The sequence below is a fragment of the Enhydra lutris genome, unplaced genomic scaffold (assembly GCF_002288905.1).
Source record: "Enhydra lutris kenyoni isolate GAN:26980312 unplaced genomic scaffold, ASM228890v2 scaffoldscaffold10, whole genome shotgun sequence".
Lineage (NCBI taxonomy): Eukaryota > Metazoa > Chordata > Mammalia > Carnivora > Mustelidae > Enhydra > Enhydra lutris.
The window spans coordinates 42394793-42421695 of record NW_019154094.1 but is presented as its reverse complement, the minus strand read 5'-3'; the positions used below and the strand labels follow the sequence as shown (position 1 = coordinate 42421695).

Sequence of the window (26903 nt, the reverse complement as noted above, 5' to 3'; positions counted from 1 at the left end):
TCCTGCTACCCAGGGGTGGGGGGCTAAGATCAAATGAGGGAATATGTTGTGATCTGATATGATCAGATTAGGTCATAGATGCCATAAGAGTTTAAAAATGGCAAAGCACCCCCTCCAATACACACCCGCCCCCCGCCCCAGCATTAATGTAAGCTGGTATTTCTTTTTTTTGTTATCATTGCCTCTCAGCAGAGCCTTCTCCCAGGGAAAGCCCTATAGTAGCAGGAGGTCCTAATAACGACCCAGGTTTGAGAACAGCCAGAAGGCGAGCCACACGAAGCCATTTAAAGCAAACCAGAGGAAGTCCAGTCTCTGACTATTTATTTTATGAAGTTAGCGGCTGGATATGTTAAGCAAATGTTTTCTTAATTGTGGCAGTACGAGAAAACAATGGGGCAAGGGCTGCCGGAGACCGGAGTATCAGGCCTCCACTCCCTCTAACCCTCCTCCCCCCAAATCTCTAGAGAATGACAGGAAAAAATTAAAGACAGGGCTTTTCTTTTCATGGTCACATGTCTACGCTGCTGCTGTAATAAGAACCTACACCAATTAGAAATGTTTCACCTCCTCCCCTCTGCCCCTCCCCGGGCACATTTCAGAGCAGCCGGGGTTGTGGACTCCTGGAGTTTGCCAAACACAGCAAACACTGCTGTGTGAGCGGCTGGAAGGGGCTCTTTCCACTCCCACCTCCCTCCCTCCCTCCTCCGCTCCCTCCCTTCCACACTGTTTTCATTTACTAGGACTTCCTCCTCCGGGCGAGGGAGGGGGAGGAAAGACTCTGCTGGGCGCCTGGGGCGTGAGTGTGTGAGTGTGTGTGTGTGTGTGTGTGTGTGTGTGTGTGTGTGAGAGAGAGAGAGAGAGAGAGAGAGAGAGACAGAGAGACAGAGAGAGAGAGAGAGGAGTGAGTGGTGGAGTGTAAAATGCTGTAATGGGAGGAAACCGAGACGCGTCTGAGTGCCCGGGACTGCAGCGGCCGTTCTGATCGCAGTGGCACCTGAGCACACACTTCCCCGAGCAAGTGCGACCTGTATCTGCAGGTACGTGTGGCCGCCGGCCTGTCTGGGCAGTCTGGCTTGGGTGTGTGGTTAACGATAGAGTGAGGCAGCGGTCCAGGTCGGAGTCCCCGGGAGCGGGGAGCCCGGGGTGTGCGGGAGGCACCCGTGTGCGCTGAAGTCCCGCGGGTTAGCCGGGTGGGAGCGCCGGTCCCCGGGCGCCGGAGGGGTTGGACGCCCTGGCAGCGGCTGCTTCTCGAAAAGAGGACGGGTGCGGGTCTGAAGCCGAGGGCAGCCGTGGTGCTGCAGGTCGTGCTCAGACGCTCTGGCACTTGCCGGCCGCGTGTGGCGGGGCAGGGGCGGCAGGTCCAGTGGGTGTGGAGTACGGCTCAGCCGTGGACTTGGTGTCACGTGTGCTGTGTCCATTGGTGCGTGGGCCCACTGTGTGCGTGTGGGGAACGTGCCTGGCCCACAGCAGCAGGCACCTGGGCGCGCACACTCACACTGAAGGTGTTCCACCGGCTGGGCCTTGAGGGGCATAGATATGTGTGAGATGCCGGGTCCTTGCGCCCTCGGGACCTGGCGCCTCCTCCCGGGGGCTTAGAGCGGCTCCGAACCCGCCGCGGCAGTTCCCCGTCCGAGCGCGTCGGCACCCGCGGGGTAGGTACAAGCCGCCGCCCGGCGTGCGGCGGGCGGAGGAGGGGAAACACGCCTCTCCGTGATGCGCGAGGCCCCGCCCCCGCCTCCCTGCCCGCTCACCTGGCCTCGGCCGCCCACCTGCTCGGTGGGAGGGGCGTATCCGGGGGCGTGGTCTGGCGGGCCAGGCGGAGCCCGGCAGTGCCCGGCTGAGGGCGGGCGGCGCCTCATTCCAGGGATTCCTCGCGCTTCCGCGCTCGCGTCCGCCGCGGAGCCGGCTCGGCGCGCGCCACCCGCGTGTGCGTGTGGGTGTGCGGAGGGGGAGTCGGTGCGGGAGCGCGGGCGCGAGCGCGCCTGTGCGTCGGCGCGCCCTCGGAGTGCGCCCCGCGCGCCCGGCGGTCCCGCCTCCACCCCGCGGCTGCCCGCAACGGGGCCCGGCCGGCCCGAGGCGGGCGAGCCCAGAGCCGCCCGGCGGTGAGTGCAGGAGGACCCGGCCCGCGAGGGCTGGCCTTTGGGGGAACTCCGGGTGGGCTGACTCCGGCAGGACTGAGGACGTCCTCCTGGAGGAAGGCGGCGGCTGGTTTTCGCGGGGCAGTTCGAGGCTCAGGGTTGGAGCCGAAGCTCCAGGGCTCTCAGAGGGAGGTCCGGCTCCTGGGGGGATCCCGCGAGCAAGGCGTCCTGGGAGTGCGAGGCACGGGGCTGGGAAGGGGGCTCGGCGCGCCCTGTAGACGCTTGGTTCTGACCGGAGGCAAAGGAGGGCTGGGTGCAGGACTGCGGGAAGGGGCTGAGGATGGGCAGCTGGGACGGGTCTTTCTTCTCTCTTCCTATACTCCCTGACCCTCTCCAAAACAGAACGGCACACTCTTCCAGCACCGAGTGCAGGCCTCAACGAAACGCAAACGTCTTTTCCTTTTTTTTTTTTTTTTGCTTTGCTTAAAGTCTCCTTTGATTCCTGACACTGAGACATTGAAATGTCTTAGGTTAGGATGACAGTACTTGCTGGGGCTATTAACTTAGTTTCTTTGGACTTTACTGGCATATATTCGTCTATTTAATGTTGGAGATTTAAAAAATCTGTTTCACTTTGATCATTGGTGCTGTATGTTTGCTGGTTGTATTTCCTTCTTTGTGGTTAATAAGAACCAGCAGCCCCGGGGCCACTTCTAGCTTTTATCGCAGCTGGTTGCTCCCTCTGTTTGAAAGGTACTATCTTCCAATTTGTAGATTTTGCAAATCTTTTACTAAATCCAAGAATAAAGGCTTGCATTTCTTTCCTCTGAACTTTCAAAGACAAAACCAAGAAACGATAGTTTTCCTATTAGTATTTGAAGGTCCGTTTTGCATACCATTTTAGCATACCAAACTTTAACTCTTTCCTCTAGTCCACTAACTTGCAATGTTCATTGTTTCCTCCTTGCCGCGCATGACTGTGAGGAGTAGCGTGGGTAGTTGAAAGAGAGCTTTGGGGTACAGCCTTAAGGCTGTACCGTTGACTCGAACTTGGAACAAGTTGTTTATCGTCTCTAAATCTCAGTGCTTTAATTTTAAATAATGTATTTGGAAATACTTTCCTTCAGAAGTTTGTTGTCTTATACTCAAGACACAATTTTGTGTTGGTTGATTGGTTGATTGTTTTTCTTCTGTGTGTTTTCTGTTGCATCTGGCTGAAAATCATCTCCCCCATGGTAGAAATGATGTAAACCCCTCAAATAGTTATTTGATTTTCGTGCACGTTTAATCCCAGGCTGATTTCCCCTGCCACTGTTTTTGTCACAGTTTGGGGCAGCTTGCTTTTGCTTTCCATTTGGAAGCTAATGCAAACTAATTTTTATGTTGACCAAACACAATACAATTAAGAAGATAATTCTGCTATAAATAACCATGGACTACATTCCAAAACTGAATGTTGTAGTAGAAACAGCTCTGGCTTATTTCTGGAGATTTGATTTTAACTCCAGTCTCTGTCACCTATTAAGTTTGTGACCAGAAGAAGTTACTTCTGCTTACCCTTTGTATTTGATTTTCTTTCCTTGAGAGGGTAATAGTATTTGTTCCCAACATATCACAGAAGTCCAGGAATTAGCGGGAATAATGTGCTTTGAAAGTAGTTTGTATTATGTTATTATAGAAGCCTTTAAAGATTTGAGAGAGCTTCTTAATGACAGTTGTTGCCACTTCCCCCATCTGATTTAGAGCTATGAGTTTACCTGAAGAGTTTAACCGTTCTTACAGACACGATCATTATGAAACCAAAACTTTCACTTTTAGATGTTCTGTTTAACAAGAGCGCTGTAAGGGGAAATTCCTTTTAACTGCTTATGGAGTCAGCCTTGTTGAGAACCTCTGGTGGTTGCCAAAACAAATCCCAAGGAAGATTTTACTTTGTGTCTTTTCTCAGCATCTTTCCTGGGTAGTTTTGCCGTGCAGGTTCTAGTTTGCCTTCGTGAAATATAAGTAAAGTAACCATGACTTCATAAAATAATAAGAGTTGTACATTCAGGAGGTAAAAGTCACATACATTGGGGAAAATTTTAATGTAACTACAATTTCGACACTGTAGCGGTCTTAACACATATCAAGTCTGGTGTTTGGCCTGTGTTAGGTAAGCTCTTGCAGAACCTGGTGAGAGAAAATTTTTGTGTGTTAAGTTTGTGCATAACTGAAGCTCATTTGTGATTGTTTCAGGGAGGCCATCTAAACTAAAGGTAATGAAGTCGATATGTGAGAGCCTAATAGGAGAGAAGAGGGAATGCTGCCAACAGTCTGTAGCCATTTATATTCTGACCACGTTAAAACAACTACAGCAACAACAACTGCTTAGAAATTGGATTGCCAATGGGATGTCTGGGTGGCTCAGTCAGTTAAGAGTCTGCCTTCAGCTTGGGTGATGATCCCAGGGTCCTGGAATTGAGTTCCGTATCGGGCTCCTTATGGGGAGCCTGCTTCTCCCTCCACCTCCTGTTCCCACTGCTTGTGCTCGCGTGCGCACGCTCGCTCTCTCTCTGTCTCTCTCTCTCTCTGACAAATAAATAAGATCAAAAGAAAGAAGGAAGGAAAGAAAGAGAAAGAAAGAAAGAAGGGAAGGAAGAAAGAAATGGGCTGCTACATGTTGAGAGTATAAACTGCCATGGTAAGAAAGGCAGGAGCTTAAGTGGGAGGTGCTGAAACCAGAAAAATTCTTGCTACCCGGGATGCAGTATGACAGCTGCTTTGCAAAGGAGGAAAACCTTGTAGAATGCATTGTCTCATGCCTCAGGTCTGATAACCAGATACGGTGCATCCTTGGATTTCTGACTTCATCTACTTACCAAAATTTATTTGGAAGCCTGAAGCTGAACTTGCAAGACTTTCTTTGTCACCCTGCACATGCACCGAGTGGTGAAAAATACGAGTCTCCCCAAGTGCACACTTCTCAGGCGAGGTCAGACAAGGCAAACTACTCTGACTTCTTGTTTCAGCTCTCACACTGTACTCCCTACCTGTGGTCTATTTAGTGCCATATTTTTCTCCTTTGGGGGCTTTTTGTTGGTTTTGGTGTTTACAGTGGCCCTCCCAGCATAGTGTTCCCAGGAGCAAGGAGGCTGTGATGTGCCTTTTAGAAAAAATACATGGTGAAAATATGTGCATTAGATAAGCTTCATTCAGGCATGAATTATAGTGCTGTTGGCCATAAACTCAATGTGAATGAATCAGTAATAGATATAACATAAAGTGTCTTTAAACAGAAACACACCTAAAAACAAGATTATTTGTTGATCAGTTGACAAAAATGTAACCAGTGGCTCAAAGGAACCTAACCATGTGCTTCCCCTAGGGAGCAGTGGCTCAATGTTCAGTAACTCAGCATTCTTGGAGACTTTAGAGAGCATGGCTGCGTGAATGATGAGAATTGAGCATATATACTGATGCTGATAGAGTGCTTCCTAATGGTGTAATGTGTCATGGATTAGAAGGTTTTATCTAGGCTTTAATAGGCGGAGTTGAGATTTTGGAACAGTGGACAGTTAGACTTAGATATTATTGGAAGTATGCCACCTTAGACTTTGATGCAAATTCATGTCTTTCATTCTTGGGGGTAAAAGGTCCCTGAGAAGGATGCCTGGGTGGCTCAGTGTGTTGAAGATCTAACTCTTAATCTTAGCTTAGGTCTTGATCTCAGAGTTGTGAGTTTGGGCCCCATGTTGGGCTCCACTAAAAAAACAAACAAACAAAAAGAAACCCCAGAACAGGTCCCTGAGAGGAAGGGGGCACCTTAGGACTTGTGAATAGGAAATTCTAAGTTTCCAAATAAAAGAAATGGCTGGAACAGGCATATCCAGAGTAAACTAAAAATACCAGCCAGTTTCCTTTATTTCATATGCTGTGCTGTAGGCCAGCATATGAGCCACCCAGGCGCCCCAAGGATACTTCATTTTTATCTGACAACAGTGTCCAGAAATGGTGGGAATCGGTAGTCTGCTCACAAAGTCCAGACTTGAATTTTATTTTCTTTTACTTAGACACATGTTAGTGCGGGCCCGTACGGTTCCTGGGGGATCCTTTGGGGGGAGATGAGTAGACTTCAGCCAGCAATGAGGATTTTTTTACCAGCACCAGGCAGTCTCACATAAAAGGTCAGGAGATACGCTGTAACCTAAGTTTAGTTTTGCGACATTGGGCTTGTTATATACATGACTCTCAACTGGCGCGTGAGTTAGCTTTCGCACTGTCTGTGGAGCTGACACCGATACCAAGCTGCATTACAGGCTCCGAGGATTTAGTTTCTGCACAACAGCTCCTGTTGCCAGGGTCATCAAGACGACCAAATATCATATCCCCGGGAGGGGCGGTCAGGGGGGTCCATAGAGCCAAGCCTTGGGCCATTTTAGCATCGGAAAACCTGAAGTGGTTGAGTTGAGCATTGGTTCAGGAGTTTCCATCCAGAGTGGTACCCTTTACTCAGTCCCCGCTGTCTGGGATCTCAGTCTCCATTGACCCGATGGGAGGTGGAGACCAGGAATAGGCAGAGCCGAGTTGATGGCAGGCACCTGAGCTTACCTTGTTTCGCCATCTAACGAATCCCACTTTGGAGGACCAGAGATGGACGGCTGCCCAACCCGTAGACTGCCTCCTGCAGAGCTTTTGTAGGAGGGGCCTTATATCGTTACGGAAAGGGTATAAGACTGTCCCAGCTTGCCAGGTTTTATTAGTTTTCTAGGATGGAAGGACTGCCATCAGCTGACTCTTATTCTGGGGCTTCTGTTTGAGATTGGTAAGCATCTAAAAGCCCAACTAGGGATTTTATACATAACGTATTTTCAATTCTCTGGAAATAAGCATAGAACGTTTAGGCATATTGTTCAGATTTAATACACTTGGCCTTGGAATAGATTTTCAGGAGTGGCTATGAGTAGAAGTGAGGAACCGGGTGTAAGTGGAAGCTGGCCAGGCCCTGACACGGGACTTGGTGGGGTGCTGTACATGAGGCAGTAGGGGTCAGTTACACATACCAGCCCTATGCCCAGGCGAGGAACACAGGCCTGGCAGAGGATCCGTCTGTTCATGCTCTTTCTTTGGCAGTATGACTTTTTTTTTTTTTTAAAGGTTTATTTATTTGTCAGAGAGCGTGTGCCTGAACAGGGGGAGCTGCAGGAAGAGGGAGAAGCAGGCTCCCCGCTGAGCAAGGAGCTCAGCCCAGGGCCCTATCCCAGGACCCTGGGATCATGACCTAAGTTGCAGGCAGCTGCAGACCGACTGAGCCACCCAGGCATCCCGACAGTATGACTCTTGGAAGAGTGTTTTGAGTAAGGGTTGGCCTCTCTTTAGTAGTGTGGTGTACAATTTACAGTTGTGAGAAATACAAATAAGGAGCAGATTTGAAAATACCATTCACTGCTCCCTAACAGTCTGTTGATCCTTGGGAGCTCAACAGCAGGTTCTCTTGAGCGTGACTAAGTGGAAACCGTCCTTCCTAATACTGAAGTCGTTTGCAGAGCCTGAAGCCTTGAGGGCTTCCCTTTAATTGCTCTGTAGCTGTGGAGTGGGTGGTGGCCGGGGTCACTAGTTCCACTCTCAGAACCCGCTGACTGCGAGCATTTTTCCACCTGGCTTGCTTACCATTCCTGGGACTCCATGCCTGTCCCTCCTCAAAGAAAGTAAAATAAGCTGTTTTCTCATTTGTAAGAGGGGAGGTGGTTTCCCTTTGCCCGCTTTAGAAACTATGAAGTTATTGGCTGATGTATCTCAAGGTATAGGGGAAAGAACACAGACTGGAAGTCTTGCCTTGGTTGATGATGAAAGGGGTTTCTTTTTGGGAAGGGAGGTATAGCTTAATAAAACTAAAAATAAATAACTGCTTTTCTCCAGAAGGCTTTATGAAAATCAGCTTAAGTATAGTAAAAATAGCACGGATGGTGAGTCAGGGGACTTGGATTCTAGTCTTAGTTTCTTCAGGAGGTCACTTACGTTCTCGGCACTTGGGTTTTTCATCTGCAGAAGAATAGTAATAATCCTCTTTGGCCAACTTACGGCGAGAATCCAGTGAAGTAATTTTTTGTGAGTGTGTTTTGGAAAAGCATGTGCTCTACAGCCTTAGGTGGTGGCCGGAGTTCCGTTGTATCATTTAGTCCACAGGACAAGTTTGTGACTTAGAAAGTGAGCAGCGTTATTGCCAGCTTCTTTAGGTGAGGGACATTGGGCCTGGAGAGGTTGAATGGCTGGCCCGTACAATCAGGCTTAGGCTTGTAGAGCAAAGCCTAGAACAAAGCAATGGTTGTTGACTGAACAAGTGAAAGTGTTAAAATAGGGCTCAAGTCCTGGCTCCATTGATTTAACAGATGGTAAAGTGTGAAAAGAAAAAAAGGATCGCACAAATGAGATATTTTCAGCAAGAACATAGAGGAATGGTTGAGAATTGGGTGTTAATGGGAAGAATGTGTGTTGCAAGATGTTAGTGGGGCATCAGCTGGACACACTATGGAGAAGAAAACAGTGAGGAGGGTCATGCTCGTCTGTATGATGTGCCCAAAGTCATGCTTCCATGTGGCTGCCGGAACCTGGTGATGATTTGGTCTTAAATTTTATTTCAGTTGTCCTTCTCACTGAGATGGACAGCTGGCCAAATTGACCACAGTGTGATATGTTATTTGGTGTAAGTTACTTCTGTAAGGTCTGTGTATAGTTTGTTTTGTTTTGTTTTGGATATAGTTTTAATAGAAATAGGAGATACACAATGAAAGCCTCTAAATTCTTGATGGCCAAAAGGGCTATCACCCCCTGCTATGGTGTGAGGGTTCATACTCCTAAGCTTGCCCTCCAGTTGTGCTTTATTAGCTGAGGCTGGTTTAGATTATCCCAGGAAGTGGCCCTGATTACAGGGGATAGAGGGATGGAGCAGGACCAATAGGAGTTAGAGATCCTGACTAGCGTGCATCTGGAAGCTGGAGGTGTCATCAGTATCTCAGGATAGTGATGTCTTCCTGTTTGTGTTTTTTGGCCAAGTGACAGTGTGGCAGGAACATCAGGACGTTTGAATGTGCTTCTCCCCACCCCCACTGGTTTCCCGCCCTTGCTAGGGTGGTTGCTCCGTGTTCTCCTAGTCTTCCCCAAATTAATACGTAGCCAGGCCACCATTCCTGGCAGAGCCACGGAGTGAGGCAGGCCTGGTGCTGTAGCTTTCACCTGGGAAATCTCCTTAGAACATTTCTGTAACATATCTTGAAATTCTGTTCTCTTGCCTGGAAAAAAAAATCAAATACACCCTGTGATTCTATTTTCAAGATAGGTGCTTTTGTCCTCTTGTTGATCAAAAAGGGACAGTTCTTTGTGGAAGTCCAAAATAATGGCATTCAGATTTATAGCTGAGCTTTTCATTAGCACTGAATGTCCCTACATTTCAGTAGCTTTAGAACTGATCTGTTATTCTCTATTCTCCACCTTAAGCTTTTTATTAGTTTTGGCAATAAGGGAGCTCGAAGTAGAGCATATGGGCTGGCAGAGAAAATACAGACCATTGCTTGCAAAATGAAACAAAATGTATGCTCTGTTCATGATGACTTATGGTCATATTTGTCAGTCATCCCCAGGAAAGGTAAATGGATAGATTGGAAATGAGTTGCAAGAGGGTAGAACACCTTCGCAGGTGCACATGATGTCTTTTTCCAAAACCACTTTCTTTTCACTTGAATGATGTTATGTTTCAGGTGTGAGCATTTCAAGTGATTGCATTTTTGGTTACCATGATACTATAAAGTGGAAACCATCACGGAAAGGAGAACGTGCTACTGGGATATACTTGGCTTTATTTTCTGGATGCTGCGTAATCTTTGGCAAAAGGTAGTGGATGATTTATGGTTCATAAAGGATGTATAATAAACCAGGCTTCTCTCTCCCCTGTGTAAGACCATTCAGCCTTGCACTGAGAATAAAGTCTCGGTTTGTCATACCCCACCAGTCACTACTTTGCCCCACCTTCTGGCCTCTCTCCTGTGTTCCCTGAACTGAGGTCATTCCCTCCACATCTCCAAACCCAGCTTGGGTCTGTCTTGCAAATGCTCTTTGTCTCCTTCTCGCCTGCCTCCCTTTGCAAGACTAATTCCTCTCCTTGAGGTCTCAACTTTCCTTCATCTCAGAGACGTCGCCGTGTACAGTGGTGGTCAGCACCCTTTTTCAAAACATTTACCATCATCATTTGCAGTTTATTTAATATGTTTGCAAAAATTTTGACAAAGATTATTTTAATACATATAAAGCCCATCCACTTCACATAACACCCTGTGAGGGAGGTAATAGGAATTCATATTCCCATTTTACAGACGAGGAAACAGACCCACAGAGGTAAAGTCATTTTCCAGGGACACGCAGATAGGAAGTGGCTGAGCCCAGTTCAAACTCAGATGGTTTGGTGTCTAAAGATCATCCTCTTAAATAACCACTATGCTAACTTGTCTCTCGGTGTGGTGTGACCCTCCATCAAACACAGTAACCATTGTCTCTCTCCAACTCCCACAACTTTACTAACATGTTTTTTTGTTTTTTCTGCGTTGTGAATATTGTAGAGCTGTAAAACCCATAAGGTTTTTTTTTTTAAATTTTTCATAAGGTTTAAAAAAATTTTTTTATTACTGTTTTCTTCCGCCTGTATTTGCTTAGGTCTTTTGTGGCTGGATAGTTGCTGGCCTTCATCTCCCACCTGTGTATATTGAACCAGTCCCTATTGTCCTTCTCTCACACCTGGTTCCTATAGAAGCCTCCTAACTGATCTGCTTCTAGTGACCTCTCACTTCACTCTGTCATGTCAAACCATCTTCTCCAGAACTGCTGAACAAGAATCTCATTAATATCAGATCACCAGCCTGCTCAGAGACTAAATAGTAGCTGCCTCTTGCCTACTATGTTCAGTGTAAACCCGTACAGCTAGCCTTTGGCTTGTTCCTACATGCACCCACATCGCGCTCACCCACACTTAGCTTCTCCTGCTCTTAACCAGGACTCTCTTTTCTGACCAGAATGGTGTCAGTTTCCCTGTCTTGGGTTTTCATTCCTGTCTCTGCACCACTCCTCAGGCTTTTGATCCAACATGACTGTACATGTAAAAATAAGACAGGGTCCTTGCACCCAGGAGATACTCGGACACTGCGAGCCAGGTGAGTAAGTGAGGTCAGGGAGGAGCATGACAGCCTGAGGGAGAGAAACTAGGGAAGATCTTTGAAGTGGCTTTTTGAAGCACACACGTGTCTGCTCGAAGCAAAGAGTAAATGTTCACAAGGTATACACTTCAGCTGACACTGATCTCTCTTTTATCACACAATACACACTCTGGTTTTAAACTATATCTTGTCTTTTATTATGCTCTTTTAAATTTGTCTATTCGTTACCCCATTCCTTTAAAAAAATTTGTCTGTTAACCTATTCCTTATACTTTAGGTTCGCCAATAAGATCATAACTCCTTGAAAGCAGAGATTGTATCTTCTGTTTCTCTTTTACTTCTCCTGAGTACTTCCCTGAACTCAGGATAATTGCGTAATAAAAATTTTTTTTTTTTTTCATTAAATAAGGCTGCAGCAGATGGCAGGTGCCTTGTAGGTGAACCTTAAACACCTAACCTCTTACCTGCCTGCTTTGAACGTTAAGTTGCTTGGAGGTTTGGATTTCATGGTATCTGAGTAAATTTAAATATGTAATGTCCTATGATGCTAGAATTCTGCATCTACTTCTTTGTGTTATTTGATGTTTTTATGTTTTGGTATTTTGCTTCTGTGCGTAACACTTATGTGTATAATTTTCGTAACTTAAGGGATATGTTAACGTATATCTGTTTGAGGTTAGAATTTTCACCAGGTGAGAGGAGAGTTAAGACTGTGTGATTGGGACGGGTGTGTCCTTCAAAAGCTTTGTCCTTCAACTTCACCGGGAAATTAAGGAATTTGAGTCTAAATACTGTATTGTGGAGTAGAATGTTTATCAGCATTAACTTAATCAGAATAAAAGACTTTAAGCCCAATTCTTGCCTGAATAGGAAACTGACTTAGATGAAGAGAATATAACTGAGTTCTTGAGAGTTGAGCAAACCTTTTCCTGTCCTTCTGTTCAAACCTTTCTTTGCTTTCTCTACCTTTGAACAAGTTCAAAAGGCCTTACTCTCAAGAGATGATCTTTTCTATTTTACCAAGAAGATTAGGAATGTGAATGTCATTTTTTTTTCCTTCTGATTTTACTCATGTTCCCTTGTCTCTGGGGAAAAAAAAAAAAAAAGACATGAACTGTGGTTGATGACATTGCTGCCTCCCTGACAGCCTGCTTTGACTTTCCACTTACATCTTCCCCTGCCCCCCACTACCCCATTTCTGGTATTGCAATTTATTTATTTTCCAACCCCCTTCACCTATCCCCTTCCCCCTCCCCCTGCAACCTCCAAACTGTTTTCTGGCTCTGAGTTTGTTTTCTAGGTTTCACATTGGAGCGACTCTCTAGTATTTGTCTTTGCTCCTATTTCCAGACCTGTCAGTTTGTCTCCGGTGTTCTCCTGTCTCCACAGCTCCTGTAATGCTGCAGAGCTGTATCTTTCCAATTGTTTACCTTGCCTTTGGCTTCCCATTCCATAGAATGGGACTACGTGGTGCTACCAGGATAATTTTCATAGAACACATCGATGACCAAGCTAGTTCTCTGCTCAGAGATTTCAGTGGCTCCTTAACGCACACAGGATCAAACCCAAGTCTCATTCTGTCCACAGTGTGGCCCCAGTCAAAACTCCCATCCCTGTCTCTTACTTCCTGTCCTTGGTTTACTTTTTTTTTTTTCTAGCCAATCAGGGCAACTTGTTCCTGAATAGATTCTTCTTTTGTTCTTTGGAAGAACTTATATATTCATACTTCAGAGGCTGTTGGTTCTGTTTTCTCCACAAAGTCTTTCAGAATTCGTTTGTATTTTTTTTTCATCTTTATTTCCTTATTTCTATAGGGCTATGTTTATACCACTGTTTTGGTACTTAGCATGTCTTCCCTTAATCCATTATTTTCCCAAGTGTTCCCAGTAGATGTTTTAAGTTAAAAGAATGGTGCAATTTGAGCCATCAAAAGAAATGAAATCTTGCCATTTGCAACAATGTGGATGGAACTAGAGGGTGTTGTGCTGAGCGGAATAAGTCTATCAGAGAAAGACAGTTACTATATGATTTCCCTGATATGAGGAATTTTAGAGGCAGGACGAGGGGTCGTAGGGGGTAGGAAAGGAAAAAATGAAACAAGATGGAATCGGGAGGGAGACAAACCATAAGAGACTCTTAATTTCACAAAACAAACTGAGGGTTGCTGGGGGGTTGTGGTAGGGATAGGATGGTTGGGTTATGGACATTGGGAAGCGTATGTGCTATGGTGAGTGCTGCGAATTGTTTAAGAATGATGATTCACAGACCTGTACCCCTGGGGCAAATAATACATTATATGTTAGTAAAAATTAAAAAAAAAAAAAAAAAAAGGATGGTGCAATTTAAGAGACTTCTTTTTTCTTTTCTTTCCTTTTCCTTTCCTTTCCTTGCCTCTTTCCTTTCCTTTTCTTGCCTCTTTCCTTTCCTTTCCCCTCTCCTTTTTTTCCCTTCCCCTTTCCTTTCCTTTCTCTCCATGCCTGTGTTGAGACCCTGAGGTTGAGAGTGACACGCTCTACTGACTAAGCCAGCCAGGCACCCGAGGGATTTCATATGTACAGAGCTACTATCCCCACTGCCTAAGCCTCATGCAGAAGGAAGGCATAACATATTTGAAGCACAGGAAGGAAAATAAGCAGCTTTGGTTTACTTCAGCATTTCCCAAACTGCTAAAGATTTTTTTTTCTTATAAAATATGAACATATAGTGCAAAACACTTTGGAAAATACTTAAACTAGATTCTTGTAGGCCTGTCTGTTGTACAGATTGGAAACTCTTTGAAAATAACCACTGGCCTTTTATTATTTTCCTGCCTTAGCACCTTGTAGATAGTTAATGTTTATTAAATGAAGTTGCATCGCTTCTCAGCCTTTTGGCTAAGATCAAGTGTAAATGAAGTTGCATTGCCAGGCAAGACTTAATGTTTCTTTGGAGGCTTGAAATATATTAACAAAGAAAGCTGATCTGCCATGTCTTGTAACTGACACATAGACAGTCAGTACTCAGTGCCTTGAAAAGGGTGTACTTAAGTTGCACTAATAGGGTGTGCCTATTTTCCCAATAATTGTGTGTGCCTGTGTTTGTGTGTTCATGTGTGTGTGCATGTGTACTTGTTTAAATAACCCAGAAAAGGAAAATTGGGCAAAGTGGCCTGATTTTCTAGGTTTTTCACCATCTTTGAATCTTTTGCAGTCTTTGCTTTTATATGTATGCTGTAATTTAAGAAAACAAAATTTAAAGTAAAACCTAGGCTTATTAAAAAACACAGCACTAGGGGCGCCTGGATGGCTCAGTGGGTTAAAGCCTCTGCCTTCGGCTCAGGTCATGATTCCAGGGTCCTGGGATCGAGCTCCGCATCGGGCTCTCTGCTCAGCGGGGAGCCTGCTTCCTCCTCTCTCTCTGCCTGCCTCTCTGCCTGCTTGTGATCTCTGTCTGTCAAATAAATAAATAAAATCTTTAAAAAAAACCCAAAACACCACAGCACTAGGTAAATTGGTGATGGGTTGTGGTGATAAGAAGTACCATACAAGTATGGTATTTTATTTATTTTTTAAAGCATTTTATTTATTTTGGAGGGAGAGGCAGAGGGAGAGGGAGAATCCTAAGTAGGCTCCACACCCAGCATGGAACCCAACTGAGATCATGACCCAAGCTGAAACACAAGAGTCGGATGCTCAACCGACTGAGCTACCCAGGTGCCCCCATAACATGATATTTAAAAACCAAGATTCCTATTGTAATGGAAAGTACCAGTTAGCATTGGAATTCACAGACCTTTCATGAATACATCGAATATATAGTGATACGGTCATGCAGAGTCTCGGCTAAGGAGGTGAATGAACAGAACTGTTCAATCTTAGTAATTTTTGTTAAAACTAGTAAACCAACAACACACATCACCACAACAGAATCTCAGACTGGTAGTAATACTACGTTCATAGAGCAGCCTTTGTTCTGAAGCTGTTTTTTACTAGGTATGTCTGTATGGGCATGTTATTATGCACATGCATAAAGGTTTATAAGCGCAAATAACATGGGCATGAATATTCACAATATCCCTTCTTTTAGCTCTAAAACTAACTGCTTCCTGGAATCAGCAAGGTTGAGCTTAGTAGACAGAATGGAATTTAACCCTTTGCTCTAGCTGTGCCTGGACCAAATCCACTGAATTTCTTCAGATTGGGAAGAATTTCATCCTCTGACCCTTGATTTGCATGTGGTGGGGGAATCCTTCTAATTGTTAACTACCGCAATTCTAAATGAGTCATTTGAAGTCTCTTTAAGTTCTTTATTCTCTTTTTTTCCTTCTAGGCTTCAACCAGGAATGGAGACACCATTGGATGTTTTGTCAAGGGCAGCATCTCTGGTGCACGCTGATGATGAAAAACGTAAGTCAGAAACCTGTTTTAAAGTGCTTTTTACCTATGGCCTCTTGTCTCCTGCATTATAATAGACTCATGTGTTTCTCCATGCAGTTCATTTTGGTTGTTTTCTTCAGGGATAACAGCTTAGTACCCTCAATTTTATTTTCAAATGCTAGAACATGTAAGTTTTATAAATGTCATCTTTGGATGCTGGAGCTCTAAGGGTTAACTCAAGGAATTCTTGGCCTTTCTGGCTTCCTGGCTCTTGAGTGGAGATAGTCCTTAAGTGTCTCTGGAAGTTTAGATAAATGTATGTTGCTTGACAGACTAATTGACCAGGAGAGAATTAGAGGTGGAAAAAAATCAAGATCATTCCTGTCATAGGAATATGCAATGCATATAATGAAAAACAGTCTTGAAAATTCCATTTGTATCGGTGAGAAAGAGCAAATATTGGGGAAAAATTCACTAATGTGGTGGAGGACAGATGAAAAGGAAAGAGAACATGACATGGTCCTCCATGAGATAACACCACAATGCATTAAAGTGGTTTTCCTGCTCACCCTAAGGTATATTTGTGGGTTGTTTTTTTTTTTTTTTTTAAAGATTTTATTTATCTATTTGACAGAGATCACAAGTAGGCAGAGAGGCAGGCAGAGAGAGAGAGAGAGGAGGAAGCAGGCTCCCCGTGGAGCAGAGAGCCTGATGTGGGGCTTGATCCCAGGACTCTGGGATCATGCCCTGAGCTGAAGGCAGAGGCTACCCACTGAGCCACCCAGGCATCCCGGTTTATTTGTTTTTAAATGTTCTTGTTCAATGTTAAAATTGCTTCCTGAACAATATTTGTGAGAATGACTGGGAACAAAGTTAAGTGTTCTTTTCCTAAACAATAAAATGCTAATAACAAAAGAAATATCTGAGGTTGGGCTTTTATACATTATAAATTCTTAAAGGTGAACTGCTTTCGAGCTTAGTGCTTAATGAATTGGCAGGCTGGAAAGTGCTTGTCCTTAAAGTGTAAGCTCTGCCTTTTCATGGGCCAAGACTTTTGGTTTTCTGAGCCTTGGTTTCCTCATTACTAACATGAAATGGCAACGCTTTAGAAGGTATTTGTGAGGATTCAGTGAGGTATTGTATGGATGGTGCTTATCTTAGCTCTCAGCTCCTGATGGGGACTGCCACATTCTGTGCTCTCTTGGCACTTTGTTGGCTTCTGGTAGGATTTATTCTCGTCTCTGTATTTATCAGTGTGTCTGCATCCTCCCACCCTCTCTTACTACCAACACTCTTGCAAGGTTATCTTTAGACTAGTTATTGGAAGAGATAACAATTAGAGTTTTTTTTTTTTTTCTTTTCAGTTCTTACATAATTTACATTTACTTAACTTTTGATTGTTCTGAGGATATAACTACCCTTTGGTGTGGTATAATTATCCTTTGCTAAGGAAATTGAAGCTCAGGGATGTTAAGTGTCATTCCCAAGGACCCTGAGCTAAGGAGAGGCAGCTCAGGTTGTAGGCTTTTATCTAACCCACAAAAACTCCTTTAAGCCCCTAAGATTGCAATACATGTTATTGACTTGAATAGCTAGTTACAAGCTTCATTAAGTATGAAGGTAGTTACTTTAGAAGTTTTTATACTTTATAAGATAGTATTTTAAATTTGTTTTACAATGCCCACGTTTAGTTAGGATTAGTAAAACAAGATGGTGTTTATACAAATAATAAAAGTAATGACCTCGGGACAGCCCTTTGTGTCTTGGGGGTAGAGAGTAAAAGTTTCTTCTTTTTTTGTGCTACTTTCTCAGGTTCAGCCCTGGAACCCAGCTTCAGGGGCAGTGTGTTCAGGCTGGAGACCAATTCAGTGAGCAATGATTGGACAGACACTGCCTTTATGGAGCTGATGAACTTAACTCTTGCAGCTGTTAAATGTATAGTAGGGGGAGACTGGGCATACTTGGTGATAAAAATAGAATGATAATTTCAAGGGCTAGAGGAATTCTTACTTACCTCCTGTGTTTAACACAGCAGTTAGTGATTTGCAGAGTCAGGATCTATGCATATGCAAGGCCAGAAAGATCACAGAGTAGACTTTATTCTGGAATATTCTTCTTTGGACTCTCGTGATTCCAATTGGTTTAGGAATGGGCTGTCATGATTCCGGAATCCCTCTGAAATAATTTCGGTTTCTCAGGATCCTTTTTTATATTTATTTATTTATTTTTAAAAAGATTTTATTTATTTATTGGACAGAGAGAGAGATCACAAGTAGGCAGAGAAGCAGGCAGAGAGAGAGGGGGAAGCAGGCTGCCTGCTGAGCAGAGAGCCCAATGAGGGGCTCCATCCCAGGACCCTGAGATCATGACCTGAGCTGAAGGCAGAGGCTTAACCCACTAAACCACCCAGGCACCCCCCTTTTTTATATTTAAAGAAGAGGAAAAAAGTCCAAAGATGTCTGTAATCATTATTATTAACATGTAGACAACATTTTTAGAAACTTTTTTTTACAGTGGTGGTGTGTGGATCACTACCCATGAGAGCACAGAGTTCAAAAACTAGGCATTTGTTGTATTTTTTGTTATCTAGTAATGGAAGTATGGTGAAAACTTATGCAGTTTATAGGCAAAGTTGAGCATTAAATTCAGAGTCTTCCAGTAGATTTCTTAAGACCTACTTGGGCTTGTTCAGCCTGAATCAGCTTTCTCTGCCCCAGATTAATTCTATTTTAGCTTTTGTTATAAATTGCTGTTACACTTAACATTCTCCTCAACACTTTAAGAAAGTCTTGTGTATGTAATCTGATTTGGGTGTCTTATTACAAACAGAAAAATGTCCTACTACTTGAGATCAGTTTCCCGACTCCTGTAGGTGACCTGAATGATTGTCTTCTCTTTGGCTCACAGAGAACGAAAAACTCAGGCATTTTTGAAGATGTTATTGTTTGAGCATTTGAAGAGAACAGTGGCTATTAGGACTCGAGTCTATAATACCTGATAGCCTTAAGGCTTCATTATGTCTACTAGCAGAGAATAAAAGAAATATCTCAATGGTACACTGTAGAGCTGAAGTCAATAGTGAAATGGTGGTTTTGTAGTAACACAATAGTGATTTATCTGGATGGCCTAGAAGGAGTACATTTACTTAAAATAATTACTCCACTGCTCATGAGACATTGATTTAATCAGCATCCAGGGTAATCCTGGAAGGTACTTAGGAAAATACAATGTGAGATTGCCCGTTTTCCATGTGCTGGAGGAATCTCTCCTTACAGTCGTGATTAATGCTGGAGCTGAGAAGACCCCAACCTTTTGCTAGGTCTGTTTTTTAGCAGTCAAAATTGAACAAAATTTGAGGACAGGACACTTAGACACTGAGGTTTATTAGCACAACACTTTGTTGCATCTTTAACACAATACTTCGTTTTATTGTAATGTGTACAAAATATTTTTGGTAATTTTGTTGGGGTAGGTTCTGATGGTAAGATGTTCTTGTGTCTGCTGACTTCTTCACTTAGATTAAAATAATTTTAAGAAATGTGTGGTTTTGGTTTTGAGGATTTTGGTGGAGGGGATAGCACTTTTCAGTCCGCTCTGATGAGCATGCCTATGATCAGAAAAAGTGGGATAAGGTTGGTGTGACTGATGTGGAGAGAACAGGACAGGAAGGTGGCCTTGGCTGGAATTGCCGTACCTGCCAGCTCCTAGAAATTCTCCAGCTCCTCTCTTGCGGCAGGTCAGTGAAGTTTGATCATAAATTACCATAATCCTTCTAAGGAAGTAAAGCACTGCCAGGCTTGCAAGCTTTTCTTATTTGGGGTGGGGGTGGGGGTCTGATGCCCCAGATGCATGGGATATTTTCATGTATATAGATTGTGGTCTATTTTGCCTTAAAAAGGAAGAAAGAAGTCTGTCTGATTAATTATAACATAATGATCAATTGCACTCACCTACTGTTTTCTCAGGTAAATTTCCTTCCTGCGAGATTGTGACCAGCCTTTGCATCAATAAAGTATCTGGTTGTGGTGTGCACAGGTTGTGGGTGCTTTTGCCACCACTTTGCTTTGATCAGCTCAACGGGGCGGGCTCCTGATTTGTTTCTTTCTTCCTCTCCTCTTAGTCTCCTGTTTTTCCTCTCAGCATCTGTTAGGGTGGTTTTCAAACATTTTTGCCAATGCACACAGTACAAAAGCATTGTGACCCTTGTATTGATATATTGACATAAATGATACAAAAGCTGCATGCAACAAAGATTACCCTGATTTGCATGGTGAGATGCCTGTTTTGTTCTTTATATTTTACTTTATTTAAAGGAGAGTGGGGTCATGACTCATTAAATAGACTTTAGGATCCACTGATGAATTGGGGCCTGCACTTGAAAGAACATGATTCAGTTATATCTCCTTTGTTGGATAAACTTGCTGCTGGCTCCTCCCTTAATGTACTGGGAAGACCTGACTAACACATGGGTCATGAAGATATCATGAGCACGTCTGAATACTCTGGTATTCAGACATGCTGGAATAGATTGGTGACTAGACAGGAGTGACATCATCAGATTCTCTTTCAAGAGTACTGGAGGACTTGGCATGCCACTTGTGAGCAAACGTGACTATTCCATTAGAGGCAGTTCCTCCCTCTTTCAGCCTCTGTTGTTCCCAAATTTTAGAGGGGTGCTCAAGAAAATGGTCATTCTCCTTTGCTTAAATTTATTTAGTTCCATCTTGTTCCCTGAAGTGTCCTCCTAGCTGTACCATGGCTGTGTTGAGATTGCCTAGTAGACCTTAATTGAGAGGACAGCCATCTGATCATCTGTAGCCTAATTTGATGGCTTTGATCACTGCATTAGTGATTTTTATTCTTCATAGCTTAAAACACCCAAGAGGGATACTGTGTATTTCCATTCATGACAGTGGCTTGTTGTGGCAGTGATTTCCAAAGAGAGGAGGAAGGGGTGTTTGTATGCATTCTGAAAATGCCTTACCAGGTGATTCTGTTGTTGGATCCCTTCTCCCAGCTGAGTTAATGGTCTCATGATACTGTGGGCAATTCTGGATCTGGATCTTGAAGAAGGAGGGGCTGGGTCCTCCTAAGTGTGAGGTGCTCTAAAATTCCTTGGCTATCATATGTTCTTCCACCAAATGCACCAGTGGTTTATATTTTGTCCCATTTCCTCTATCATTCTCTCTCTCATATATATGTGCATATATTTGTATAAATATGTATATATATATATATATATATATATATGCAGATTATTTTTCCTGAAACACTTGAGAGCAGGAGATATCATGCCTCTGTACTCCTAGGTACTTCAGTTATGTATTTCCTACACATGAGAACGTTCTCTTGCATAATCACAATATGGTTATCCTTATTAAAATGTTACTTGAATATATATAAGCATAAAACTAGGCATAAAATCTTTATGCATATAGCTTTTTAGCAACTTTTAACCAGAATATGAATTTATAATTTAAATGCAGCCATAAAAGTTAGCCGGGATATGGTGAATAGTAATCTGCTCCAACTAAAGCCTGTTTCTCCACTGTGGTCCTGCTTCCATGCTGGATTTGATTCTTCAGTGTCAGGTGCCTGTACTGCAGAAGTGTCCTTTGACACAGGTTCTTCCCCGTGTTGGTCTTTGCAGATTCTTCTAAAATACTCTATTGTACAGATGGTGGTAACATAAGTTGGCCTTCTTTTAGTGCCTGTTTGGATTTCATATTAGGCTTATTTCTATCCTTTTTTCATTAGGCCAGGAAGAAATGCAGAGAGTCCCTGAAATCATGTGCCAGTACCTGGTTGTACAGCAGATGTCTGATTTTTTTCCCCCCAGATTTTCCTTTTTGGAAGTAAGCTCTGTGGCCCACATGGGTCTCAAACTCACTACCTGGAGAACAAGAGTTGCATGCTCTCTTGACTGAGTGAGCCATTTGTTCCTGCTTATGTCAGATTTTTTAAGATTCTCATTAAAATAACAACACAAGTTAAAATTCCTCACAGACTTCTGAGTTTTGTCTATGGACCTCAGTTTAATCACTGTATTATCTCATTTAGTTCTCACAAAGACCCTATTAAGTAGGTATTCTGATTAGTTCCATTTTATAGATAAGGGAACTGAGGCTTATAGAGTTTAAATGATTTGCATACTAATTATAGTAATTTGTTATACTAATAAATAAGGATCCACAGCTGGTAGTGGCTGTGCTGAGATTTGAACTCAGGCAGTGCGACTCTGAAGCCCATGCCCATAATTTCTCTGCTGTCTGCCTTCTCATTGAAGACTGGGTTGCTGAGTGAATGCATGAATGCATACATACATACACACACATGTAACTTCTGTAAAGCCCACCTCCACTAATAAGTTAGCCAAGAGGTTTTTCTTTGGAAGATGTTTCCCAACCAGTGAAATAGCATTTCTTGAGTATTAAGTAGCTGCAATCAGCCAAATGTGAGGAGGGGTGGTAGCTTGTTATTCAGGAGCCGCAGGGACCCTGCCATGTGTGTCCGTGGCTCAAATGCTGGCAGCCACAGAACTCTTTCTATGGAGCTGCCCTTTCTGGTAAATCTCTCTCAGTTAAGATGCTCTGATGGGGATGGGCGGCCTCCCAGAAGAACAGATCCCTTATTGCCAAAGTAGTTCAAGTCGAGACGCGATAACCACTGTTGAGAGTCATTATAGGAGAGACTTGGTTGAGGGGTGGGTGGCCACACTGGCTGACCTCAGGTCCTGTGAGTCTGTTAGATCCTAGACTTACTCAAGGCCAGGATCCTGTTCCATACTGCTTTGTATTCCAAGCTTGTACCATTTCATACATATGGTTGGCATTTAATAAACATCTGTTGGTAATAAAGTAACCACTGTAGTGAAAGGCTCATCTCTAAGGATTAATTTATTTTACACTAGCAAAAACGACTCATTATAATTATCACTATTACTATTAATAATGTACAAATTGAAAGGAGTACTGTATTCCACTTGATAGCAATTAATAGTTGGTGAAACATTTTCATTTGACGGTTGTAACAGGAACTTTTGTAGTAGGCTGGGTGGGAGATGTCAGAGAAAAAAAATTAAGCCTGAAAAAGTTGGATGCCTAAATCAAGATTAAAGTGTTAAAAAAAAAAAGTGTGTCCCTTCTCTCAATGCCTTCATGTGATTGCCAAAGATGTATCCTCTGTTCCTGAGGAGTGCAGTAGACTCCAGGGGAGGGAGGCACAAGGTCTTGGGGGAGCTTGCCTCCTCCTCTGACTCCATGTTCCCAAGCCTCTTTTGGATTTTTGAAATTAAGGACTGTATTTACTGCCCTTTCCAAAGGTTGGAGTCATTAATAATACGCTTTGTGCTTTCAATTATTTCCCCTTTTGTGAACAATGGCATTGAAAATGTCATCTCCCAGAAGTTTATTTTACTTTTAGAAGGTCCATGAAGCGTAAGGTGGGAGAGTATTTCTGTGCTAACTTAAGACACTCTAGGTGTGGTCAGCTGCTTTAATCAAAGTTTGCCTCCCAGGGTAAGCACCTGGCATATATTCAGAAGGGCTCCCCTCCAGAGACAGCTACTACAAATGTCTCTGCTATTTTTGTACTTTTATATCAGCTCAAATTAGCATAATAAATGTTAGAAATGGATCTCCACTGGTGAAAATAATGTCTTGTTAATTAGCATAATGGATGTTCGAAATAGATTCTTCTCCCGAATAGCTCTTCAGCCACTTGAGGGTGATTTATTATGTTTCCTTTAAACCAGTATTTCTCAGTCTTTAGAAATCCATGCTTTCCTTTAATACACATAAAAATGTAATGAGCTACTTTAATGTCGTTTGGAATTCAGTTTAAAATGTCAGAGTCAAGAATCCTTGGATGAAGTACTTATTTTTTTCATTTGATACCCATCTTCTTCAGTGTCCCAGCATGCTCCCTCTTTTCCCTCCCTGCCTCCTGAGAATCACTTACCCCCCCCCCCCCCCCCCCCCCCCCGCCCCCAAGCAGGATCATCCGCAGCACCTGCAACCCTTCTCTGTTGCATAGGCCTCTGAACTCACCGTTGGGAGTCACTATCTCCTTTGCCACCTCTGGCTCCTTTATGTCCCTCCTGTAATAGGTACATTCAGAGTAAACAATGATTTTTGTGTGTGGTCTGGGGATAGTGTCCCCAGTACTGCCACCAGCTTTGGTCTGGAGTTCTTTGGGACGGAGGGACAAAGGAAGTGGGAGGGCAGACTGGTGCCTAGGGCGGGAAGTGGCCACGCGTCAGACTGTAGGGAGCAGGGGAATCCTGGAGAACACAGGGCTCTTTGCCCCTTTTCAGGAGGCAGCCACAACTCAGCTCCAGTCATTCTCTTGTCAGAGCCAGCTCATGGGGAGGTGGCTGTCTCAGCTCAGGACATCATGCTGGGAACTTGCAGTCAGCCTCCATGGGCATATACGCTTCTTTGGTCTTTCCTCTCAGCGGAGCCAGTTAACATTTACCAGCGCGCATGGGCTCCCTGTGACTCCTTTTACATGGGAATATGGGGCCAGATTTGCCAAATTTTCTGATTCTTAAAGACAAACTGAATCCTGGATTTTTATGTAAAATGTGTAGATTTTTTAAAATGCCATGTTAGCTAAACAATCATTTCCTTGCCAAGATCGGACCTGTTAAGTATCACTCTAGTATGTGCTTTGTGGTCTAGTTTCAATACTTCTATTAACATAACCTAAAATAATAGTAGATTAAAAAAAAAGCAATCTGCATCAGCTTCTCTCCCTCCTCTCACTGTAGTTGTGAATTACTATAACAATTCTTTAAGAGCTGAAAACATTGAACCACCTCCCGGTATCTCTCATTAGTTTAATATGGAAGCTAATTTGGATATGCGTGTATTTTTTCTTTGCATTCAGATTTTCTTTTAAAAGATGGAGGCCACATCTTTGCTTCACCTTGTTTCGCTTTCTTTAAGATTTATGTTTCAGGCTTACAAAATACTTATTGACTTGATATGGGATGTGGGTGTAATTTGCAGAAGGAATACATTTCAGTTTACACTTTTAGGGAAATAGCATCAGCTTAGATCAAACTGTTACATCTTTAGTGGCTTTAGATTTATTGTAACTGCCTTTTTATTGGATCAAACTCTTGATTCCTTGTAAATGAAATGAATAAATCTTTCCATTTGAAATCTGGGGAAGTTCCCATTTCCTTCTCTAAGACTGCCTTTCTCATAAACTTTGTATGTGTTGTTTTTTCTCCCTCGGAAAAATATTGGTTAAATGTCACATCTTTCGTGGAACTTGCCATGTTTAACTAGATTGTAGTCACTTTTTTAATGAACTTGACAAAGCAGAAATCTGTTTGTTCACCAGTAAGCAGGGGTTGAGAAGAATGATTTTTCTTCTCCTTAGCAAAGTGTTCATTGAGGTGCTTCGAATAAAACAGTTTAAATTGCAAAAGGATATTTCATTTAGGAACTCAGGAGGATAGACTGGAATTTGGGAGCAAAATGGCAGCCTGAACACATGCTTTTAACTCCCTTCTTTATAAAAATCCTTTAAAATAACAAAATATAGACATTAAAAAAAAAAAAAATCTGTTACACTGCTAGAAAACCAGAAAAGGTGCCCAGCTTCAGAAGACCAAAAGTTAGGAAGAATTCCTGGAAAACTGAAAACAGATGGCAGATGGGATTAGATTGACAAAAGGAAACAAAAACAAAAACAAAAAATCACAACCCAAAACACAGGTGCAGAAGAAAATGGAATTAATTGTAGAGCTTACAGTGACTATCTGCTACTGAGAGGAAGGGGCCCTAGAGCCAAATTCAGGAAACTATAAAGTATTGCATTTATGACAGTGACTCTCTGGCGAAGAACTGAGAACTGTGTTCTGAAGAAAGTGGGTGTAGGGATATGAGAGAAGCAGAGTAGAGCTGGATATCAGCATGGGCACCCCCAACAACAAGCAGGGTGGGCAAGGCTACGAAAGCCTTCCAATAGGCAGGATCTTCACCACTAGAGGAAAGACTTTATTTCTGCAGGTTTGTGTCTGTCTCCCAGCCTGTTGTCTTGCAGGTTTCCCATTCATATGCCCTAAAGCACAGCTGGGTCCCTGGACACCCCTCTACTATGTAAGAGTAGAGGTACTCCTCTCTATGTAAGAGAGCCTACGGTTGCCCCTCCCCAAGGAGAGACCCATTGCTAGCCAGCCCACAGATGTGCGCGAGCTGCCCTTGTTGACTGACCTAGTCTTTTCTGCTGAAGTATGAATGAAAATCAAAGGATCATCCGACATTCAAGGAAAACAAATAGGATGAGAGAAAGACCCAGAGTAAGAGACTTCGGGGAATACAGAAGTTAAAAACATGTTAGTTGGTATCTTCAAAAAGACTTGAGGTAGTGACTATGTTAGATAATAGCCTGCTTTGAAAAAGTATTATTTCTGCAATGAAGTTCATGGAAATTTAAAATAGGGTTATTGAACTTCAAAGATTAAATACATCAGCTTGAGAATCGGGTGGATATGATTAAAGACAAATTTAATGATCTGGAAGATAGGCAACAAAAGTTTGCAGAATATCACAAGGAACTTAGGAAGTAATAGAGATCTGAAACATCCACCAAATGGAAGTTCTGCTGGGGTGAAGCCAAAGAAGTACAGGGAAGATGCATTTTTATAAATAAAAATGAAAATCAATAAACCTAAATGATAAAAAACTTTTTTTTTTAATAGGTCAATAAGTGACATAAATCTTTGGGGAATTTGATTAGGGAAAAGAGGATATATGCAGTAATAGAACATGAGAGATGACAAAAGGTGCATTATGAATATAGATGAGAATAATACACAAACACATATACATGTATAACAATGAAAAAATATAGATGAAATGGATCATTTGAATCACAGAGAGACAGAAACCTGAATTGGTTGATGATTATAGGAAAAATTGAAGAGGTAGTCAGAGATACGAGTCCTAGCCGGTTTTATAAGTAAATTTTATCAAATCTTCAAGAAACAAATCTCCCTATAACACTCTTCTAGTGTGTAGAGCACTTTCTAACTCCTTCTGTAAGGGTAGTATAACTATGATACCAGAAGTGGACAGGGAAAGCACAGGGCACATGTATACCTTACAAATCAGTTTCCCTTTTTTTTTTTTTTTCCAGTTTCCATTTTAACATAGATATGAAGAACCCAAATTAAATATTAAAAAAAGTCAGTCTAGCAGTGTATTAAAAGAACAACATATTACATGTCTAGGTAAATTGTTTGCATCACAGGAATGCAAGGGTAGGTCAGTACAAGGAAA

The 26903-nt window shown here is 43.0% G+C and overlaps 1 protein-coding gene across 2 annotated transcripts in view; it reads left to right on the top strand.

Moving 5' to 3' along the window:
* Positions 1-980: 980 nt before the first annotated feature.
* LOC111143855 (vestigial like family member 4) overlaps positions 981-26903 on the top strand; it is a 159230-nt gene continuing 133307 nt past the window's right edge. Inside the window, exons 1-2 of one of the 2 annotated variants that reach the window (XM_022497815.1) lie at positions 981-1037; positions 15563-15639. In XM_022497815.1, coding sequence (XP_022353523.1) covers positions 15576-15639 — 64 coding nt within the window. In that variant the 5' untranslated portion in view covers positions 981-1037; positions 15563-15575. Of the gene's footprint in view, positions 1038-2060; positions 2103-15562; positions 15640-26903 lie in introns of those variants that run through there. The other variant, XM_022497816.1, reaches the window with a different exon arrangement.